An 18003-nucleotide genomic window follows, 5' to 3' on the forward strand; every position below is an offset into this window, starting at 1 on the left:
TCCTTGCTCCTCTACATTTACAGAATCTCAGAGTCCGCACAACCGGAGGCACCGAGTTTTTCACCCGCTCGGCCACAAAGTTTAAGGGCGCTTTGGCACAGAAGTTCATGTTTGTGGATGGAGACAAAGCCATGAGTGGCTCCTACAGGTACGTGGACTTCCTAGACACCGCCCTTTAGAGACCAGCCGAGAATCTGCCGCTTTGCTTGCAGTTTTTTGATAAGGAATTCAGTGCCGCTTGAAACCAGACAGCTCAGTTGGCAGAGTGTGAGACTCTTAATCTTAGGGTGATGAGTTTGAGAACCCCGCCTTGGGCAAAAAAAAAATTCCTGCATTGCAGAGGGTTGGACTAGATGACCCGCATGGTCCCTTCCAACTCTATGGTTCTACAGTGGACACAAATGTAAAAATTCACACAGCCTCTTTCATTCCGGCAGGCCTTTCAGTAGTTTAAGCAGAAGCAGTTCATGGGGGTGGAGACAGAGCTTGGGACCAGTTTACTTGGGGGGGGTCGCCTTACCCCAAATAGGCCCACTCAACTGCTTCGACCTGAGGAACAGGCAAGTCACAGGCGCCACACACTTTTGTTAGGACGTGGCAACCCTTTGCGACATTTTGTTGCACATCCCACTTGTATTCCACTGCTTCCACTGATGCCATAAAGCCATTGGTGCCTTTGTGACCTCTGCAGCCAATACACCAATCCACATCTTCATCTCAGTCCTATTTGCATGGCCAGCAACTAACATCAACATTCCGCTTTGGCTGTTGCTTTCAATAGGAAAGTGGCCTAGAAATATTTTTAATGTGTTAGAATAAATACACACACATATACACACACACACACACAGTGCCGCATCACTGACTGTTATGCTTTCCATACCAGAAAACAAAAAGTCAAGACCAAAAGTGAGCATCTAGAGTCGAGCAATAATTAGCATAAGTGCTCCATCCATGTTCTTATTATCTGGTTGACATTTTGATTACATTTTTCCCATTGTAATGGCAAATGTGATTGCATTTTTTGTTCAGTTTTGATGATTATATCAGTTCTTTGTTTATTATCACGAATTTCTTTCGGCCTCAGATGACTGGAAGGAGGCAGGCAGGTGAAGAGTTTTAGAAATTAAGGGGGGGGTCTGTTTTCAGGACAGAGCAGGATTTGATGAGCCTACAAATCCACACACCTATTGTAAGATTTTTATTCTTCAGAATTATGCCTTTACGACGGCTGCATTCACAAGCAATGCTAAGCCATAGTTTGTTTTAACCATGGTTTGTTCCACAAACCACAAATAATCTCACAGACTGGGTATAACTTCTACAAAGCTTGGTTTGTTTCCCAGCTGCTTTTGTCTTGAGCCTCTGTAGCTCAGCGAGCATCTGAGACAGGGTGTCTCAGATATTAGGGGATAATATCAAATCTGATTTAAAGCCATGGTTTGTAGGACAGCTTCACACCATGGTTTATTGCCATGAAAACAAACCATCGTTGGTCTGCTGGGCTGGGATTGTGCATTCCAGCAAACCCACAGTTCCCATAGTTAGAGGAAAACAAACCATGGTTTGCCGTTGAGTGCAAACTAGGCCATTGGGAGGCAAATTTTAGCAGATCTTTTGTTTTCATCTAAATACAGGAAGGGGCAGGCACCAAGTCCTTAATAACTCCTGTATCTGTTCCTACCCAGCTTCACCTGGTCCGCTGCGAGAACCGACAGGAACATCATCTCAGTCCTCACAGGACAGGTGGTCGAGGCATTTGACAAGCAGTTTCAGGAGCTGTACCTCATGTCTCGGGGGGTCAGCCTGAAATCTATCCCCATGGAAGAGGAGCCAGAACCAGAGCCTCTCGTACTACCCACTCTCGCCCCCGTGAACCCAGCCGTGGTGAAGAAAATGTTCAACCCCAAGTACGCCCTCGTCAAGGCGAAGAGCGCCGAGCAGATTAACAACAGCAAGGCCAGCAGTGACAAGAACGTCGCTGAGCAGCAGAAAGCCGAAGCGAAGAAGAAAGCCATCCCGGAGGCTCGGGTATCCGAGAGGCCCAGCGACATCGTCGAGACGGCGCCGCCTATTCACCCGGGTCTCCTCAACCTGGAGAAAGCCAACATGTTTGAATACCTGCCAACTTGGGTTGAACCCGACCCAGAACCCGGGAGCGAGATATTGGGCTACATCAACATTTTCGACCCCAAAATCAAGAACATCCAGCTGTCACAGATGAACCGCATCAAGGTGTGCGACATCTCAAAAGCCAACGCCCCGCACAAGAAGATGCTCAGGCAAAAATCTCAAGAGGCTAAAAGAGGCCACGACAACCAGCCTGCCGCGACGCCTTGCCAACAGCTCGATGCCGCCGCTGCCCCGGCCCAAACCCAGGAGGCCCGTCCAAACCCCACAGCCAGCCCCACGGAAAAGACTCCAGGAAACCCGAGTAATGGAGAGACGTTCGCCACTCTGGCCGACAGTCAGCACTTGAAGCAGCCGCTGGACGCACAAACTCAAGGCCAAGTGGACAGCAAGGGCGCCGCGCCCCCGGTCCCCAAACCACGGACAGTCCATGTGACGGACTTAATCTCCGCGAAAACTGTACGTGCCGAGGATGGGGCTGCTTCGGCAGAGGACCCCCAAACGCAGCAGGCGGGGACCGGGGCCACAAACGCAACACAGAATGAGAGTCCCGAACAGGGTCCCGATGCAAGGAGCAGCTGCAAACTCAGTCGGCAGGCGTCCATCTATGAGGACGTAGCCCCCTTCCCCATGAACGGGGTTCAAGGGGGCGAGGCCGAGGAGGAAGAGGAAGAGGAGGACTATGTGACGTTAAGCGACCACGAGAGCCTGTCCGGCAGCTCCGCCACCAACCACAGCCAGCTCCACTCCGACGCGTCCTCCGTCTCCGATGAATACTGCAAGGGGAGGCGGCCCTGCGGGCCTCTGCGGAGGACCAATTCCGACTTCCTCCCCAACGGAGGCGGCCACAGCCCTCAGCACCACCCAGACTTTCAGAGGAAGCTGAGTGAGCCCTACATGAGTCGGGGCACCTTCCCCAGTCCTCTGGGGAGCCCCCAGCCGCTGCTAAGCCTGGGGATGGCCAGCCAGATGAGGAGGAGAAGCGACAGCGTGGAGGAGATTAGGTGTGTTTTGGGAAGGGACCGTAATCCGCATGCTTTGCCCGACGGCTACAATACCTGTCTGAGCAATGCTCCACAGGTAGGATTATCTGTTGTACCCTTTTACACTTAGCTTGTTGTAAAGTTCTGTAACGTAACAAGAGACGGCACACGAAGTACAGCTGAGAGCTAATATAGGTCAAACCTATATAGGATCAAACCTGTAATAATATAGCTTTGATCCCAATGCGTGATTGCTGTGCTAATGACTGCGACTGTCACCTGATAATCTGTATTTTTCACTGGGTGGGGCAGATGGGAGGAAGGCACCGGGTTCTGGAGGTGGGAACTCTGGCGTAAGAGACGCCAAGACAGTCATCAAAAGATCTTAGCCAAAAAGCTGGTTTGGTTGTGCATTCCAAAATGGCAGACGACTCGGAGAACCATGGTCACATTCACACAATACATTTAAAGCATTTTGATGCCACGTTAAACGGTTGTGGCTTCCCCCAAATAATTCTGGGAGCTGCAGTTTTTTTTTAAGAGTGCTGCAACTTGTTCGGAAACCCCTGTTCCCTTCCTCACAGAGCTACAATTCCCAGAGTTCTCTAAGGAGAAGCATTGGCCTATTAACCCCTCTGGTAGTTCTGCTGGGGAGGAATACAAGAGGTGCCCTAAAAACTCTCGGCATCCTTAAACGACACTTCCCATGATTCTTCAAAGGAAACCACAATTGTTTAAAGTGAAAGGATACTTCAAACGGATAGAGCACACCGGGCCTTATACTGGGTGCAAGTGAGAGTGATCTCAGTTCTCCAAACGCTGGTTCTTATACAGCTGTAACAAAACTACGCACTGACAAGAGAGAGATATCCGCACCCTGACAAATAAATACCGTATTTTTCGCACCATAGGACACACCGGACAATAGGACACACCTTGTTTTAGAGGGGGGAGAACAAGGGGAAAAAATTATTCCACTCTCTGCCCAGCGCCCCTTCAGTGAAGCGGCAGGAGGCGCTGCGCAGAGAGTGGGAGAATTTCCCCCCTCTTGTTTTCCCCCTCTAAAACAAGGTGCCGTTTAAGGTGCGTTCAGGCGGCTACCTTGGAAGCCTGGAGAGCGAGAGGGGTCGGTGCGCACCAACCCCTCTCGCTCTTCAGGCTTCAGGTTCCTTTCGACCTGCTCTTTGGGGCTGGCGGGGGGAAGCCCACCACCAGCCCCAAAGAGCAGGTCAGGGAGCAGCGGAAAGGCGCAGCGGAGAGGCTGCTGCCATAGTCACACGTCACTTCTCCAGCTGGGAGAGGGTCGCGGGGCTATGGCTTCTTTAGCCCCACGCGCGCTCTCCCAGCTGGAGAGGTGACGCGCGCCTATGGAGGCTCCTGCCATAGCCCTGCGTTACCTCTCCAGCCAGAAGGGGGAAAAGTGCGTCCTATAGAGCGAAAAATACGGTACTTAGAAAAACAAGTCTTTGGGGGTGAGGGGAGAGGGGGGGTGCCCACCAAAGGACTGCGCGCCCACTTTCAGTAGCTGTTGCTGGGTAGAGGTGGAGTGAGACAGAACAACAGGTGGAAGAGAAAATGGGACGGAGCTCTTTAAGAAGGAGGACTCACCGCTGCAACATTTTGTTGCAGGCCCCACACGTAATCATTTAATTTCATATTGCCAGAGGCGATACGTCTGCCAGACTCTGACATTTTAACATGGCCTCCGCTCCTCCCAAACCGCTGCATTTTGAGGGGAAGCTGATCCGCGTTAGGAAATCAGAGGAACAGCCCCAGGCCTGCGGGATTTCGGGCCTCTGCCGTCCCAAATCGCTGCAGCCTCTTTGGCACCTGAGCGAGAGCAGTGTGTGTGGATTTTGCCACCTATGCAAAGCGGAGTGAGGCATGGCCCGGCCTGCCCACGAAAACACACCCTTCTTAAGCTGCGTCGCTGTCTCTCCTTGTTCCAAACGCGGTCATCAAAAGCATAAATGCCTGGGCACATTCTCACACGAGAGGAGCGTCACAAACACGCTATAAAACAGGGAGGGCGGCATCTGTTCGTCAACATTGCAATGGCTGGCTTTGTTGGATTTGCAAACAGGCTAAGTAGGCTGCAGCTCAGAGCCTTAGATAACAAGGGGCCTCTCAATAAATTTTATTTGGCTAAATTTCAGGTTTTGCCCAGCCAGCAAGAAATAAATAGGCTCATGGCAAGTTACATATTTTTGCCGAGTTGTACGTTTCCAGTTGCATCCTCGCCTATGTATGTGTATATATGGAAATATAAAACTTCATTATTTCTATTTTCATTGTTCTTCCTGTTAGAATAATACACATTTGGGGGGGGGGTATCGCTATGGGGTCTTTTACATTTGGCATAGCTTAACGAGGAAGATGCTTGTAAAAAAAAGTCCATATTGTTCAAAACTGCATACAAAAATGTGTTTATTAAGAAAAACTTGCACTAAAATGTTGATTGGTTTTCATGAGGATTCTATTTTTTTTCCCCTTAAAGAAATAGTAATTGCGGACTGTTGCGGAAATATGTGGGAACTGATTTTAAGACTGGGGACATGAGAAACTGAGAGCGCCTAAATTGCCAGATCTATCCATCCTTATATAGGTTGCACCCTTACTTCTGAGTAGCTGCGCTTAGGAGGCTTGCAAGCCGTGGGTGATGTAAGAACATAGTTCTCTGGATGAAAGAAAACTTATCTGAGCCAAGCACAACACATTATCTGCCTGCGCTTGGCCACTTAAGATGCTGATGATACTTTCAACTCGCCTTCCCTCTCCCAGGGGCCGGCCGACTTTTGCAAGGCTGGGCGTGCCGATGCCTTTGAAGTCTTGACACAGCCGCGTCCCCTGACCTGGCATGCTATTATTGACTGGGTCAGACTGGTTTCTGTTACGCTTGCAAGATGCTTAAACAGGCCAGGTGTTTCGGGCTGCTCGGATGAGCTGCCCAATGCCACTGAGAGCTCAGAGGCCCTTTCAAAATCGCCTCTGATTGCAAACCCTACCAAACAGGGTTGCCAGTTCTCCAGGACTGGCCGAAAGCCCCCGAGGTCTGCCTGGCCCCCTCCAGGTAGCAAGGGAAGGGCTTGAATCTCCAGGCGAACAAGGGTCCCTCTAATACTGAAAAATGATTAAGATGACAATGTGTGCAGCATGCAAGCTTCTTCAGCCTGGAAAGACCTGGCTGCAAATTGTTGTATGGACCCTCGTGGAGTCCTCTCCCAATTAACTTCCGTCTCCAGGGCTCAGTGTTGGGAGGGAGTGCAGAGGAAGGATAACCAGGATCTGCCCCATGACATCACCAGCACCCACCCCCTATGTGTCAGGTTTGAGGTCTGAAATTCTAGATTCTGGGGTGCTCCTGACCTGTCAACGCTACTATGAAATCAATTCTCTTTCGTTGTCTGCTTTCTTCATTGCTTCCATTTCTTTGCAATATAATCTTCTTGCCACCGTCATCATATACGAGGTTATCACCTCATGTTCCACTGAACCCTCCCTATTACTTAAGAGGAAGAACGCAAGGCCAACACGTGCCCCCACCCCTTTACATATTTCTTAAAAGTATAATAAAACTTGTTGCTGTTGAACTGCCAGCAAATATGCTTCCCCACACCTGGTTTTAAAAAGGAGACTGGGCAAGCTCACGGAGGGTGGATTTATCCATGGCTACTAGTCATGGTGGCTCAATGGAACCTCCAAGTCCAGGGAAAGTCTACCTCAGAGTAACACTTGATGGTTAAAGGCAAGAGAAGAAGAGGCCTGTGGCCTCCGTGACAGCTCCTCCTTCCGTGGTGCCTCAAGATTACAGTGGTGCCCCGCAAGACGAATGCCTCGCAAGACGGAAAACCCGCTAGACGAAAGGGTTTTCCGTTTCTTAGCTGCTTCGCAAGACGATTTTCCCTATGGGCTTGCTTCGCAAGACGAAACGTCTTGCTAGTCTTGCGATTTTTTTCCCGCTTCCCCCCCTTTTTCTAAGCCGCTAAGCCGCTAATAACCTTTTAGCAGCTAAGCCGCTAAGCCTTTAATAGCCGCTAAACCGCTAATAGTGCTAATCCGCTTAGCCGCTAATAGGGTTGCTTCGCAAGATGAAAAAACCGCTAGACGAAGAGAATCGCGGAACGGATTCTTTTCGTCTTGCGAGGCACCACTGTATCAGAAAACTGTAAGGATTGGGTCCCTGTGTTTCCTTCTTCGGGGTTATTGCAACTTACCTGGATACAGGATCCGGCTTATCATTCCAGGCATGATGATGACAACCATGGGAAGCATTTTTAAATAGCTGGCTAGGATGGATCCGGCCTTGGCGTGATTGAGGTTCTTTGCTGAGAGAGACCTCTGGACAATGACCTGGGAGAAAGAGAGAGAGAAAAGGATGTACCGTATTTTTCACTCTATAGGACGCACCTGACCATAGGACGTATCTTGTTTTAGAGGGGGAGAACAAGAAAAAAAAATCTCCTCCTCTCTGCTCAGAGCCCCTTCAGCGAAGCGGCAGGAGAAACGGAGGCCCTTCCATTTCTCCTCCCGCTTCGCTGAAGGGGCGCTGCGCAGTTCTCCCTCTCTGCTGAAGCCAGGAGAGTCTTGCTCTCCCGGCTTCAGCAAAAGGAACCTGAAGCCTTCGGAGTGCAGCGGGAGTTCCCGCTGCGCTCCAAAGGCTTCAGGCGGCTATCCCTGAAGCCTGGAGAGCAAGAGGAATCAGTGTGCACTGACTCCTCTCGCTCTCCAGGCTTCAGCGAAAGCAATGCGTAGCCTCTGGAGTGCGGAGGGAGCACTCCCTCTGCGCTTTGGAGGCTTCCCGTTGCTATCGCTGAAGCCAAGGAGCCTGCATTCGCTCCATAGGACGCACACACATTTCCCCTTAATTTTTGGAGGGGGGAAAGTGCGTCCTATAGAGCGAAAAATACGGTACCTCACGGATTGGGAATCCTTTCCAGCATAAGGGCCACATTCCCTTCTCTGCAGCCTTCTGAGGGCCGCTTGCCAGTGGCGCCCAAAGCAACACATGCTGATTTTCCCTTTCAACAGCAGGCTAGTTTCTATACATTTTAAGATGGTGCCCATCAACTGCAGTTACTATTAATTCTTCCATTAAAAAATCTACTACCAAATCAAGGACACCTGCTTTAATCAAAAGGTTGTTTGATAAAAATCAACGCATCTAGCCAATTGCACACTGCAGCCTTAATTAATTGTCATCAAAGCTGCGGATCTTGTATGCAAGTAGCTACCTACGGTCGATTCCCTTAATTCTTTCCCACAAAGGTGGATGGCATTGTAGACGAGAGAGACTTAACCAAAGCATCCTATTATTTATTCAATAGGGCTGATTGTATGTTTTATAAAACCAATATAGGCAGGGCTAAATGACGCTTGCCACTAAGCATTTTAAATTATGCTCTAGTACAATAAAAAAAAGCTAGCAAATTGATTTTTTGAAATGTACCCAATAGAAGTTTGTATTTTCAGGAAGCTGAATCCTGCGGTTTTTGACAACTAATTCTAGGTTTGGGGGGTGTTTGTTTGTTTGTTTTTGCTGAGCTTCAATAGAATTGCAGCATGCACACAATCCTGAACAAAGATGGATGAGCTCTCCCAAGCTCATCCCGCATTAATTCAGAAAGGGTTGAGATCTTGGGAACCCCCAGATCATTGTTTACAAGCCAATCCAGAAAAATGATTCAAATTTCAGCCTCTAAAATATTCCACCATTCAATGTGATAGAGCGACGTTGCTCTGTTTCATTGAGTACAGGGAGAATTTAAAAGGCTGCAAGGACAAAAATCAGTGGCGCTAGGTGAGGAGAACCGCTTCCACCTCCAGATCCATTATCGGGCTCGAGCTTTGCATCTGCTCTCCCAACAGCTGGCTGGAAGTTGGACGTTGTAGCCCAAAACATCTGGAGAAGATCAAGTTGGGGAGAGGCAGGATAAGGGGAGAAACCAGAAATCCTTCTCTGGCTCAGATTTCAATCTGAGCCAGAAAATAACTCTGGGGTTTGTTAAAGCTCATCTCTCCTTTGAGTCAGGCATGGACAAACTCGCAAAGTTTTTTTCCTGAACCTGCCTTGGGAGAATTTCACCAGCGTCCCAAATCCTGCCAGGGTGCAAAGAGTTGCTTCTGATGCAACCAGGAGCTTGAAACAGCAACCATGGTTGGTTGTTGCTGTTTTCAACATTCTCTCCTTTGAAACAGCGCCTCCACCCTAAATCCTTATCAAAATCTGCTTCAAGAGCAGATCATACGTGGAGAGGGAAGCTGTTGCTTGAAAAACAAATATCCTCGTTTGCCCTAAGAATAAAACTTTGTGGTTATGATCCACTGAAGCCCAGTACTGAACTGTGTTCTAAAGCAATAAATCGCTAATTAAGTTGTGCCTCTGCTGTGAACTTGGGACCAAACTACATGTGATGGCAGCAAATTCCCTATGGGAAAAGGGGGTCACTTTTAATTAAATTGCCCCCCATCCTCCTTTGCCACCTGGAGCTCGTTAGAGAATGGTTCAGTTCAGCTCTGATTCATCCATTTTTGTCCAGTCATCAGACCACCATAAAAAAAAATAATACAGTATTAAATAGAATGAAGTTAGTTCTTAAGTTAGGTGAACTGCAACATAAACATTCTTAGAATGCCAACCATCCTTGGCAGATCACAACATGCTCCGTTAAAACGAAAAGATTGTTCCACTGTTATGAAATATTAAAATGAAATAAAACAAAATGATGCCAATCTGAATAAACCTCTGTGAAACCTAAGTGAAGATTGGCATAAAACAAGTAGAAGATTCTGAAATATCTTCCTGGCAAGATACAACATAATAATTTTCTCCTCTCCTCGCTTTACTACAGACAGAAAATGCACGGCCTCTGCAGTTACATATTTATCTTGTCCATCCAGCAGATAAATTACAGGCTCGCGGTCAGGCCTCTCCCCACCTCTCCCTAAAATTTGCCCCAAAGTGTTGCTCTCTCAACACACTTCAATATATAATAATATGCACGAAGCCTTCAGCCCATTTTAAACCACAAGGACAGGTATGTCCAGAATACGGCATATTTCTTAACTTTCTTCCTAGGGTAGCTAAAGACTGGTTCACATGCAAAAAGCAATTGCCTGGTGATTAATATTAAGGGGGGAGGATTTAAATTGCACGGTGCCCCGTGAGTAAAGCCTGGGAGGGTTTGTTTTAATAGACAATGAGTGCATGCATCCTGCTTTGAAGGTGACGTGGGTGTCTGAGCATTCTGCTTACAAAAGCCTGTCTTGTCCATATTTTCCCACTTTGCTGTTGATGGGCAGGACTAAGCATGTTGGTGACCTTCTCAGGTTCATCAGAGAGCTGGGGGCTGCAGTCTTTTGGACCATTACAAGGGATGAAGCTCCACTAGGCAGGGTGGGGCTCCATTCCACATAGGGATGGAGGGGGGATTCAATTCAGTCGACATTTAAAGGCAAACTACCCTAAGTTCGGGACACGGGTGGCGCTGTGGGTTAAACCACAGAGCCTAGGACTTGCTGATCAGAAGATTGGCAGTTCGAATCCCCTCGACGGGGTGAGCTCCCATTGCTCGGTCCCTGCTCCTGCCAACCTAGCAGTTCAAAAGCACGTCAAAAGTGCAAGTAGATAAATAGGTACCGCTCCGGCGGGAAGGTAAACGGCATTTCCGTGTGCTGCTCTGGTTCGCCAGAAGCGGCTTAGTCATGCTGGCCACATGACCCGGAAGCTGCACGCCAGCTCCCTTGGCCAATAAAGCGAGATGAGCGCCGCAACCCCAGAGTCGGCCACGACTGGACCTAATGGTCAGAGGTCCCTTTACCTTTACCCTAAGTTCACACTTTCTCCATCAATGCATGAACTGAAACTCAACCATCCTTCAAAATTTTCACTTCCATAAATTTTGCAGTCCGGTTTTGCCAGCCAAATAATGTGTACAATAATGCAAATGCCGGGTAAAAGTGTCCACCCAAATGCCTACGTTGTTGAAAACAACATACAGAGATGCATTTATAAGGAGGGGTTGCTTTGCAAACATGTGCGTATTATGAAAACATTGCAGACAAAAACGTGCACGTTAGGAGAAATCTGCAAATTCTTGTGAATTTTCAGGATAACTTTCTTTTAAAAAGCACAAACTGATATATGTAGGAATAATGGAGACAACAGGAGGTTGGATGCAGGTGAGCTGTGCAGAAGCACGCTGGCAAGCATGCTCCAAGCAAGCTGCCGGCTAGCTCTGTCGAGGCTCCTTTTATTAGCAGAAGTCAACAATTGGAAACAGTAGTGAAACATCTGAACCACCCTGAACTTAACGTATTTCCATCTACGCACATTTCCAGCATTAGCAAATACACGTGTCAGCAGGTGTTTCTCTAAAATGTTCCCCCTGACACTTGATTATGTCTGCGTCCCTGGTCATGCTCAAGCCAAGCGTTATGTCTAGTAAACAAATCTGTGAGAGGACAAACAGTCAGGGGGGGAAACCCTATTTTCTAGCCAAGAAGGGAAAAGGTCAGGGAGAGCAGGCACAACACTCCTTGACATACTGTTGCATGCCTGGTGTGAGGTTTGCCTACGCAAAGTGGAGCATTACCTCCACAGATATAGATCCGTGGAGAGAGGATTGGAAGAATGAGAAACATGTATGAGAGAAGCCAAAATGGTCAGATTCTTCCATCCATACTTCCAAGTCAACATGCAAAGGATATGTACATAAGATGTAAGGAGAACACTGCTAGATTGGGCCAAAGCCCATCTAGTCCAGTATCCTGTTCTCACAGTGGCCAACCAGATGCCTATGGGGAAATCCACAAGTGGGATCCGAGTTCAAAAGCATCATTCTCCCCTCCTGTGGTTTCCAGCAACTGGGATTCAGAAGCACAGAGCACAGCCATTGTGATTGACAGCCATCAATAGCCTTAGGTAAAGGTAAAGTGACCCCTGACCGTTAGGTCCAGTTGCAGATGACTCTGGGGTTGCAGCGCTCATCTCGCTTTATTGGCCGATGGAGCCGGTGTATAGCTTCCGGGTTATGTGGCCATCATGACTAAGCCGTTTCTGGCGAAACCAGAGCAGTGCATGGAAATGCTGTTTACCTTCCCGCCACAGTGGTACCTATTTATCTACTTGCACTTTGAGGTGCTTTTGAACTGCTAGGTTGGCAGGAGCAGGGACCGAGCAACGGGAGCTCACCCCGTCACGGGGATTCGAACCGCCGACCTTCCGATCAGCAAGCCTTACCTCCCATGAATTTGTCCATCCCTCTTTTAAACCCTGTGGGAGGGAGTTCCATAGTTTAACCTTGCACTGTACGAAGAAGGTCATTCTTTTATCTGTCCTGAATCGTCCAACATTCAGCTCAATCATTGAGCCCACCAGTGTTAGGAGAGAAGGAGTAAAACTTTTCTCTACCCGTTTTCTCTGTGACATGCAAAAAAATTTATAAACCGTGGTCTCTGCTTACTTGCCTTTTCCCTAAATGAAAAAGTCGTCATGGGAAAATTGCACCAATCCCCTTGATCGTCTGTGTTGCCCTTTTCGAACATATACAAGGCTGAAGAAGTGGTGGTGAGCTCCCAACACAGAACACACTGTAGTATTGCAGGTTGCTATCAGTAGGTCGCCGGTTCGAATCCCCATGACGGGGTGAGCTCCCGTTGCTCGGTCCCAGCTCCTGCCCACCTAGCAGTTTGAAAGCACGTCAAAGTGCAAGTAGATAAATTGGTAACGCTCTGGCGGGAAGGTAAATGGCGGTTCCGTGCGCTGCTCTGGTTCGCCAGAAGCGGCTTAAGTCATGCTGGCCACATGACCTGGAAGCTGTACACCGACTCCCTCGGTCAATAAAGTGAGATGAGCGCCGCAACCCCAGAGTCAGTCATAACTGGACCTAATGGTCAGGGGTCCCTTTACCTTTATTCCTAGTCTCCTGTCCTAGAAATGAAATTCAGCCAGCGATGCTGCTAGCTGGAATCACAGGAGCGTAGAAAGCTGAGTTAGACCAGCGATCCGTCCCTTTCCACTAAGGCAGTCTTTCTCAACCTGTTGGTCCCCAGATGTTGTTGAGCTACAATTCCCATCACCCCTAGCTAGCAAGGCCAGAGCTCAGGGATGATGGGAGTTGTAGTCCAACAACATCTGGGGAGCCACAGGTTGAGAACCGCTGCACTAAGGGCTCTTCCACACTCCCGTTTGCCCCAGATTTCTAAGCATGGGACCCAGAGGTTTTTCCTTTCATCTGGCCCCAGGAAAACCTGCCGTTCACTGCTGAATTGGAACAAACGTTTATCAGGTTTGCTGCAGTGGTGCAAAAGAAAAACTTCTCACACCCATGCCTAGAAACCGGGGTACAAAGGAAGTGTGCCCTAATGCACATGGAATTTCATGTGCCTTCTTTGGTTGGAGAACTGCAATCGGGAGAAGCAAAAATTGCAAAGGAGAGCTATGTTTCACACTCTGGGGAGGGTTAATTTGGTGGGTTGCCATTAAATGCAAAAGAATGAATTTCTCCCCTGCACTAGTCCAGAGCAATTAACATGGACAAGCACTGGACCTCTCTAGGGAACAAGCAGAGAGAAGATGCACAGGTAAGACAAGTCTAGTTTGGGCCTTTTATTTGGAACAATAAAAATAGACTGAGGAGGACAGGATCCCTCTTCTTTCCTGGTTCATCCCCATCTCTCTCCTCGATTCCAGCTGGCTTCTCAGCTTTGCAAACTACCATATTTTTCGCTCTATAAGACGCACCAGACCACAAGACGCACCTAGTTTTTGGAGGAAGAAAACCAGAAAAAAAATATTCTGAATCTCAGAAGCCAGAACAGCAAGAGAGATCACTGCGCAGTGAAAGCAGCAATCCCTCTTGCTGTTCTGGCTTCTGGGATAGCTGCGCAGCCTGCATTCGCTCCATAAGACACACACACATTTCCCCTTACTTTTTAGGAGGGAAAAAGTGAGTCTTATAGAGCAAAAAATACGGTATTTTTTGAATCCACGATTCTTATCAGCATGTAAATTTCATTTCTGGCACAGGAGACCCTGCAGAATAACAGGGCAGAACTTTTCTTCCTATGAGATCTCAGTGGCAGCCTTAAAGCCCTGTGCAAGTTTACCCGGAAGTTAAACTCCTCTCACTCTCTTCCAGACAACTGGAGTTTTGAAAGCCACAGGTGTCATAAGTTAGGGTTTTTTAACTGGATTTAGCTTTGCTGCATTTGTTGAGCTTGGTGCATCCCACTTGGAGACAATCGCGATGAAGCGGTATATAGATTTTAGTGTGCTGAATAATAACAGCAAACACCAGGAAGGCTGACTCCCAACATCAAAAAAGGACATCAAAAAAGCAACAGCAGCAGCAGGGAGGCAATGTTCAAACGCAGGTGAAAATTCAGCTTTTGCAAGCTGAAGGGGGGAAAAATAGGGATGCTCCAGCAGGCTCATCATCTTCAAAGCAGAACGTAACTATTCATTATCTATTAAAGTCAATCCGCCCAGGCCTTATTCACAGGGCTGTTGTGCTATTGTTCCCATTGCACAGAAGTGGAAAACTAAGTCTTCCGCTTTCCTTTGCCTGCATCCAATAAGTGGGGGAAATGCAGAATGACTTTTGATGGCACTCCTGTGACTCAACGGAAGTGCATGATTCACCTTGGCTTGGTGCAAGATCAGGCAACAGCCAGCCCTGCCTTCGCCTTTTTCCTGGCAATGAAGCATATCTCAGATGATTCACAGCTGAGGACGTAAGAAGGCATTGCATTTCATTCCTCCCTGTATTTGTCTCATGCAGGGTTGTTTCCGTACCGCTGCAGTTTGCCTTTTGCCAAAAAACTATGTTATTCACCTCGCTGCCTGCTGTGGTGAAATCGCTTACGTAATTTATGCAATGACATAAGTTACCTTGTCATTACGATATTCCACCCCATTCGTTTCAATGCAAAGGAGATGCAATGCAAGGACCGTGGGAGGGGGAAATAATCAATTATATTTCATTGGTGGACTGAAAACAACAGCTGGAAATAACCATTGTGTTCATTGGATCGATTTCCATTCTGAACATAGAAAATTCTACTCCTGTTTTCAGTAGAATTCTCCAGTATCTTTATTCCCTGCATGCCATGTTGGCTGAGAGAGAGAGAGAGAAATGGGAATCTTTGCAGCCGTTGATAAGTTCCAGTGTTAAAGAAATGAGGGGCACCCACTAATTTCATAATGCACTTTTGCTAATCTATGATGCTGCTGAATTTGGAATAAAAGTGCACCGTTCTGACTGTCTCAAAGAGGGGTAAAAGGACACTGTAGTTCTTGGAAATGATGATGATAATATTTTATTTCTTGTACTCTGCCCATCTGACTGGGTTGCCCCAGCCAATCTGGGCAGCTTCCAACAGAATACAGTCATATCTCGGGTTACAGATGCTTGAGGTTGCATTTTTTCAGGTTACAGACCCGCCAAAACCCGGAATTACCACAACAGATTACTTCCGGTTTTCGGCAGTCGCGCATGCACAGAAGCGCCAAATCGCAACCAGCATGTGCACAGACGCGCCACTGCGGTTTGCAAACATGCCTCCTGCACGGATCACGTTCGCAACCCGAGTGTCCACTGTATAAAAGAACACAACAAAACATCAAACATCAAAAGCTTCCTGATACCGGGCTGCCTTCAGATGTCTCCTAAAGATTGTAGAGTTACTTATCTCCTTGACATCTGATGGGAGGGCGTTCCACAGGACGGGCGCCACTACTGAGAAGGCCCTCTTGCCTGGTTCCCTGATGCTTCACTCCGCACAATGAAGAAGCCCCAGAAGGCCCTCAGAGCTAAATTTCAGTGTCTGGGCTGAACGATGAGGGTCAGGGGCGCCAACATTGGCCCCAGATTATGGGTGCCCAATGGTACCCACAATGTAACATGATGTCATGTAACATCGCATGCGTCGCAGCGGTGCCTGGGAGGCCTCTCATACGACTTCTGAGGTCACATGAGAGGCCCATGGGACTTCCAGTTTCTTCTGAGGCCTCAACTCTTGTTTCAAAACGTGGCTGGAAATGACCATGAGAAATCACTTGTGGGATGCTTGAGTCCTGTAGTGTGAAATTGACGATGGGCGCCAGGAGGGCCGGATCTAGGTTTGATGAGGCCCTAAGCTACTGAAGGTAATGGGGCCCTTTATATGTCAAGCTGTCCTTTGTCAGGGACACGGGTGGCGCTGTGGTCTAAACCACAGAACCTAGGACTTGCCGATCAGAAGGTCGGCTGTTTGAATCCCCGCGACGGACGGGGTGAGCTCCCGTTGTTCAGTCCCAGCTCCTGCCAACCTAGCAGTTCGACAGCACGTCAAGGGCAAGTAGATAAATAGGTACCACTCCGGTGGGAAGATAAACAGCGTTTCCATGCACTGCTCTGGTTTGCCAGAAGCAGCTTAGTCATGCTGGCTACATGAAAAATTGTCTGTGGACAAACGCCGGCTCCCTCGGCCTATAGAGTGAGATGAGCGCACAACCCCAGAATCGTCCGCGACTGGACCTAATGGTCAGGGGTACATTTACCTTTTTATGCATTACTCCAACTAGAAATTTACACAAATACATACATACATACAAGAAAGTGCACACTGAAATACAAATGTTGGTGAAATTAGCACACTAAAACGCATCATATCAGGGGAAATTACTTTTAAAAATGTAAACGGAAAAACTGCATACAAAAAAATGTGCATAGTTGGAGAAAGTACATTTGTCTCACTTCAGAGAAGCCGCACTCTGTTGCCAAGGTTTGATTGGCTTTACAGACTATGGTTTGTTGAAGAGAAGCAAACGATAGTATTCAGTTCAGACATAATGCTAAGCCAGGGCTGAGGAGCCTTATATCGGGCCACATTCCCTCATGGGGAAATTTCCAGGGCCCTGTTGCAAAAGTGGGTGGAGCAACATATGCAACTCTTGGCTTTGCAAATTAGGTTGCTTTCCAGTTGTGCAAAAGTCAAAGCTTTCTACATTCTCACATGTTGCATCTCTCCATGCTCCATTCAGGCAAGCAGACGGCGTTATTACACTTCATGGACATGTCCCAACTGTGGGAATGTTCAGGGAGGCAGGAGAGGGTATATTGTTTAATGGTATCTTTCCTAACTTGTGTTAGCAAGTTCCATATCTTAGCAGAGTTTAAACGCACAGCTGTTTGCTTGTTGCAGGCTAGTTTTAGCCTCTTATCCCTTTTAAGAAGAATAAACACGACAATCTTATTAAAGTGAATATAAAAGCAGTTTACTCACATTCATTCAGTTCACAGTTAGATGCCTGAAGGCAGACTTAGGCTACAAAAGTATATAACATGTGGAACTATCCCATAAGGGAGTTAGCACCTAAGTGACTGCGAACAAGCATTCACTTCTCCTCACACATAGAGAAAAACAAACCGGAGAAGAGAGAGGAGCAAAAGAAGATGGTGTGCTCCTCTTCCCCAGATTAGGCCACACACACACTAGTCACATGCAGAGGAAGTTTGTCTCAGCTCAGGAGGAAACAGGAAGTTTTCTCCTGGCTGGTGCAAAGCATCTCCTAGCATGTCCATTCTAGGAATGTTGTACAGTGGTACCTCAGGTTTAGTACTTAATTCATTCCGGAAGTCTGTTCTTAACCTGAAATTGTTCTTAACCTGAAGCACCACTTTAGCTAATGGGGCCTCCTGCTGCCGCTGCACCGCCGGAGCACGATTTCTGTTCTCATCCTGAAGCAAAGTTCTTAACCTGAAGCATTATTTCTGGGTTAGCGGAGTCTGTAACCTGAAGCGTATGTAACCTGAAGCATATGTAACCTGAGGTACCACTGTACTTGACTGCTATGTATCTGAAGAAGTGTTATGCACACAAAAGCTTATACCCAGAACAAACTTAGTTG

At 47.8% G+C, this 18003-nt stretch overlaps 2 protein-coding genes across 7 annotated transcripts in view; one reads left to right on the plus strand and one right to left on the minus strand.

Moving 5' to 3' along the window:
- Window positions 1-18003, minus strand: part of SLC5A10 (solute carrier family 5 member 10) — a 95702-nt gene that overhangs the window by 46234 nt on the left and 31465 nt on the right. For all 5 annotated transcript variants that reach the window (XM_077918659.1, XM_028706758.2, XM_028706756.2 and 2 more), the window contains one exon: window positions 7328-7463. In XM_077918659.1, the coding sequence (XP_077774785.1) occupies window positions 7328-7463 (136 nt within the window). The remainder of the gene's footprint in view (window positions 1-7327; window positions 7464-18003) is intronic.
- Window positions 1-18003, plus strand: part of FAM83G (family with sequence similarity 83 member G) — a 47376-nt gene that overhangs the window by 22857 nt on the left and 6516 nt on the right. Inside the window, exons 3-4 of one of the 2 annotated variants that reach the window (XM_028706753.2) lie at window positions 24-148; window positions 1689-3210. In XM_028706753.2, the coding sequence (XP_028562586.2) occupies window positions 24-148; window positions 1689-3210 (1647 nt within the window). The remainder of the gene's footprint in view (window positions 1-23; window positions 149-1688; window positions 3211-18003) is intronic. The other variant, XM_028706754.2, reaches the window with a different exon arrangement.

The sequence above is a fragment of the Podarcis muralis genome, chromosome 14, assembly GCF_964188315.1.
Source record: "Podarcis muralis chromosome 14, rPodMur119.hap1.1, whole genome shotgun sequence".
Taxonomy (NCBI): Eukaryota; Metazoa; Chordata; class Lepidosauria; order Squamata; family Lacertidae; genus Podarcis; species Podarcis muralis.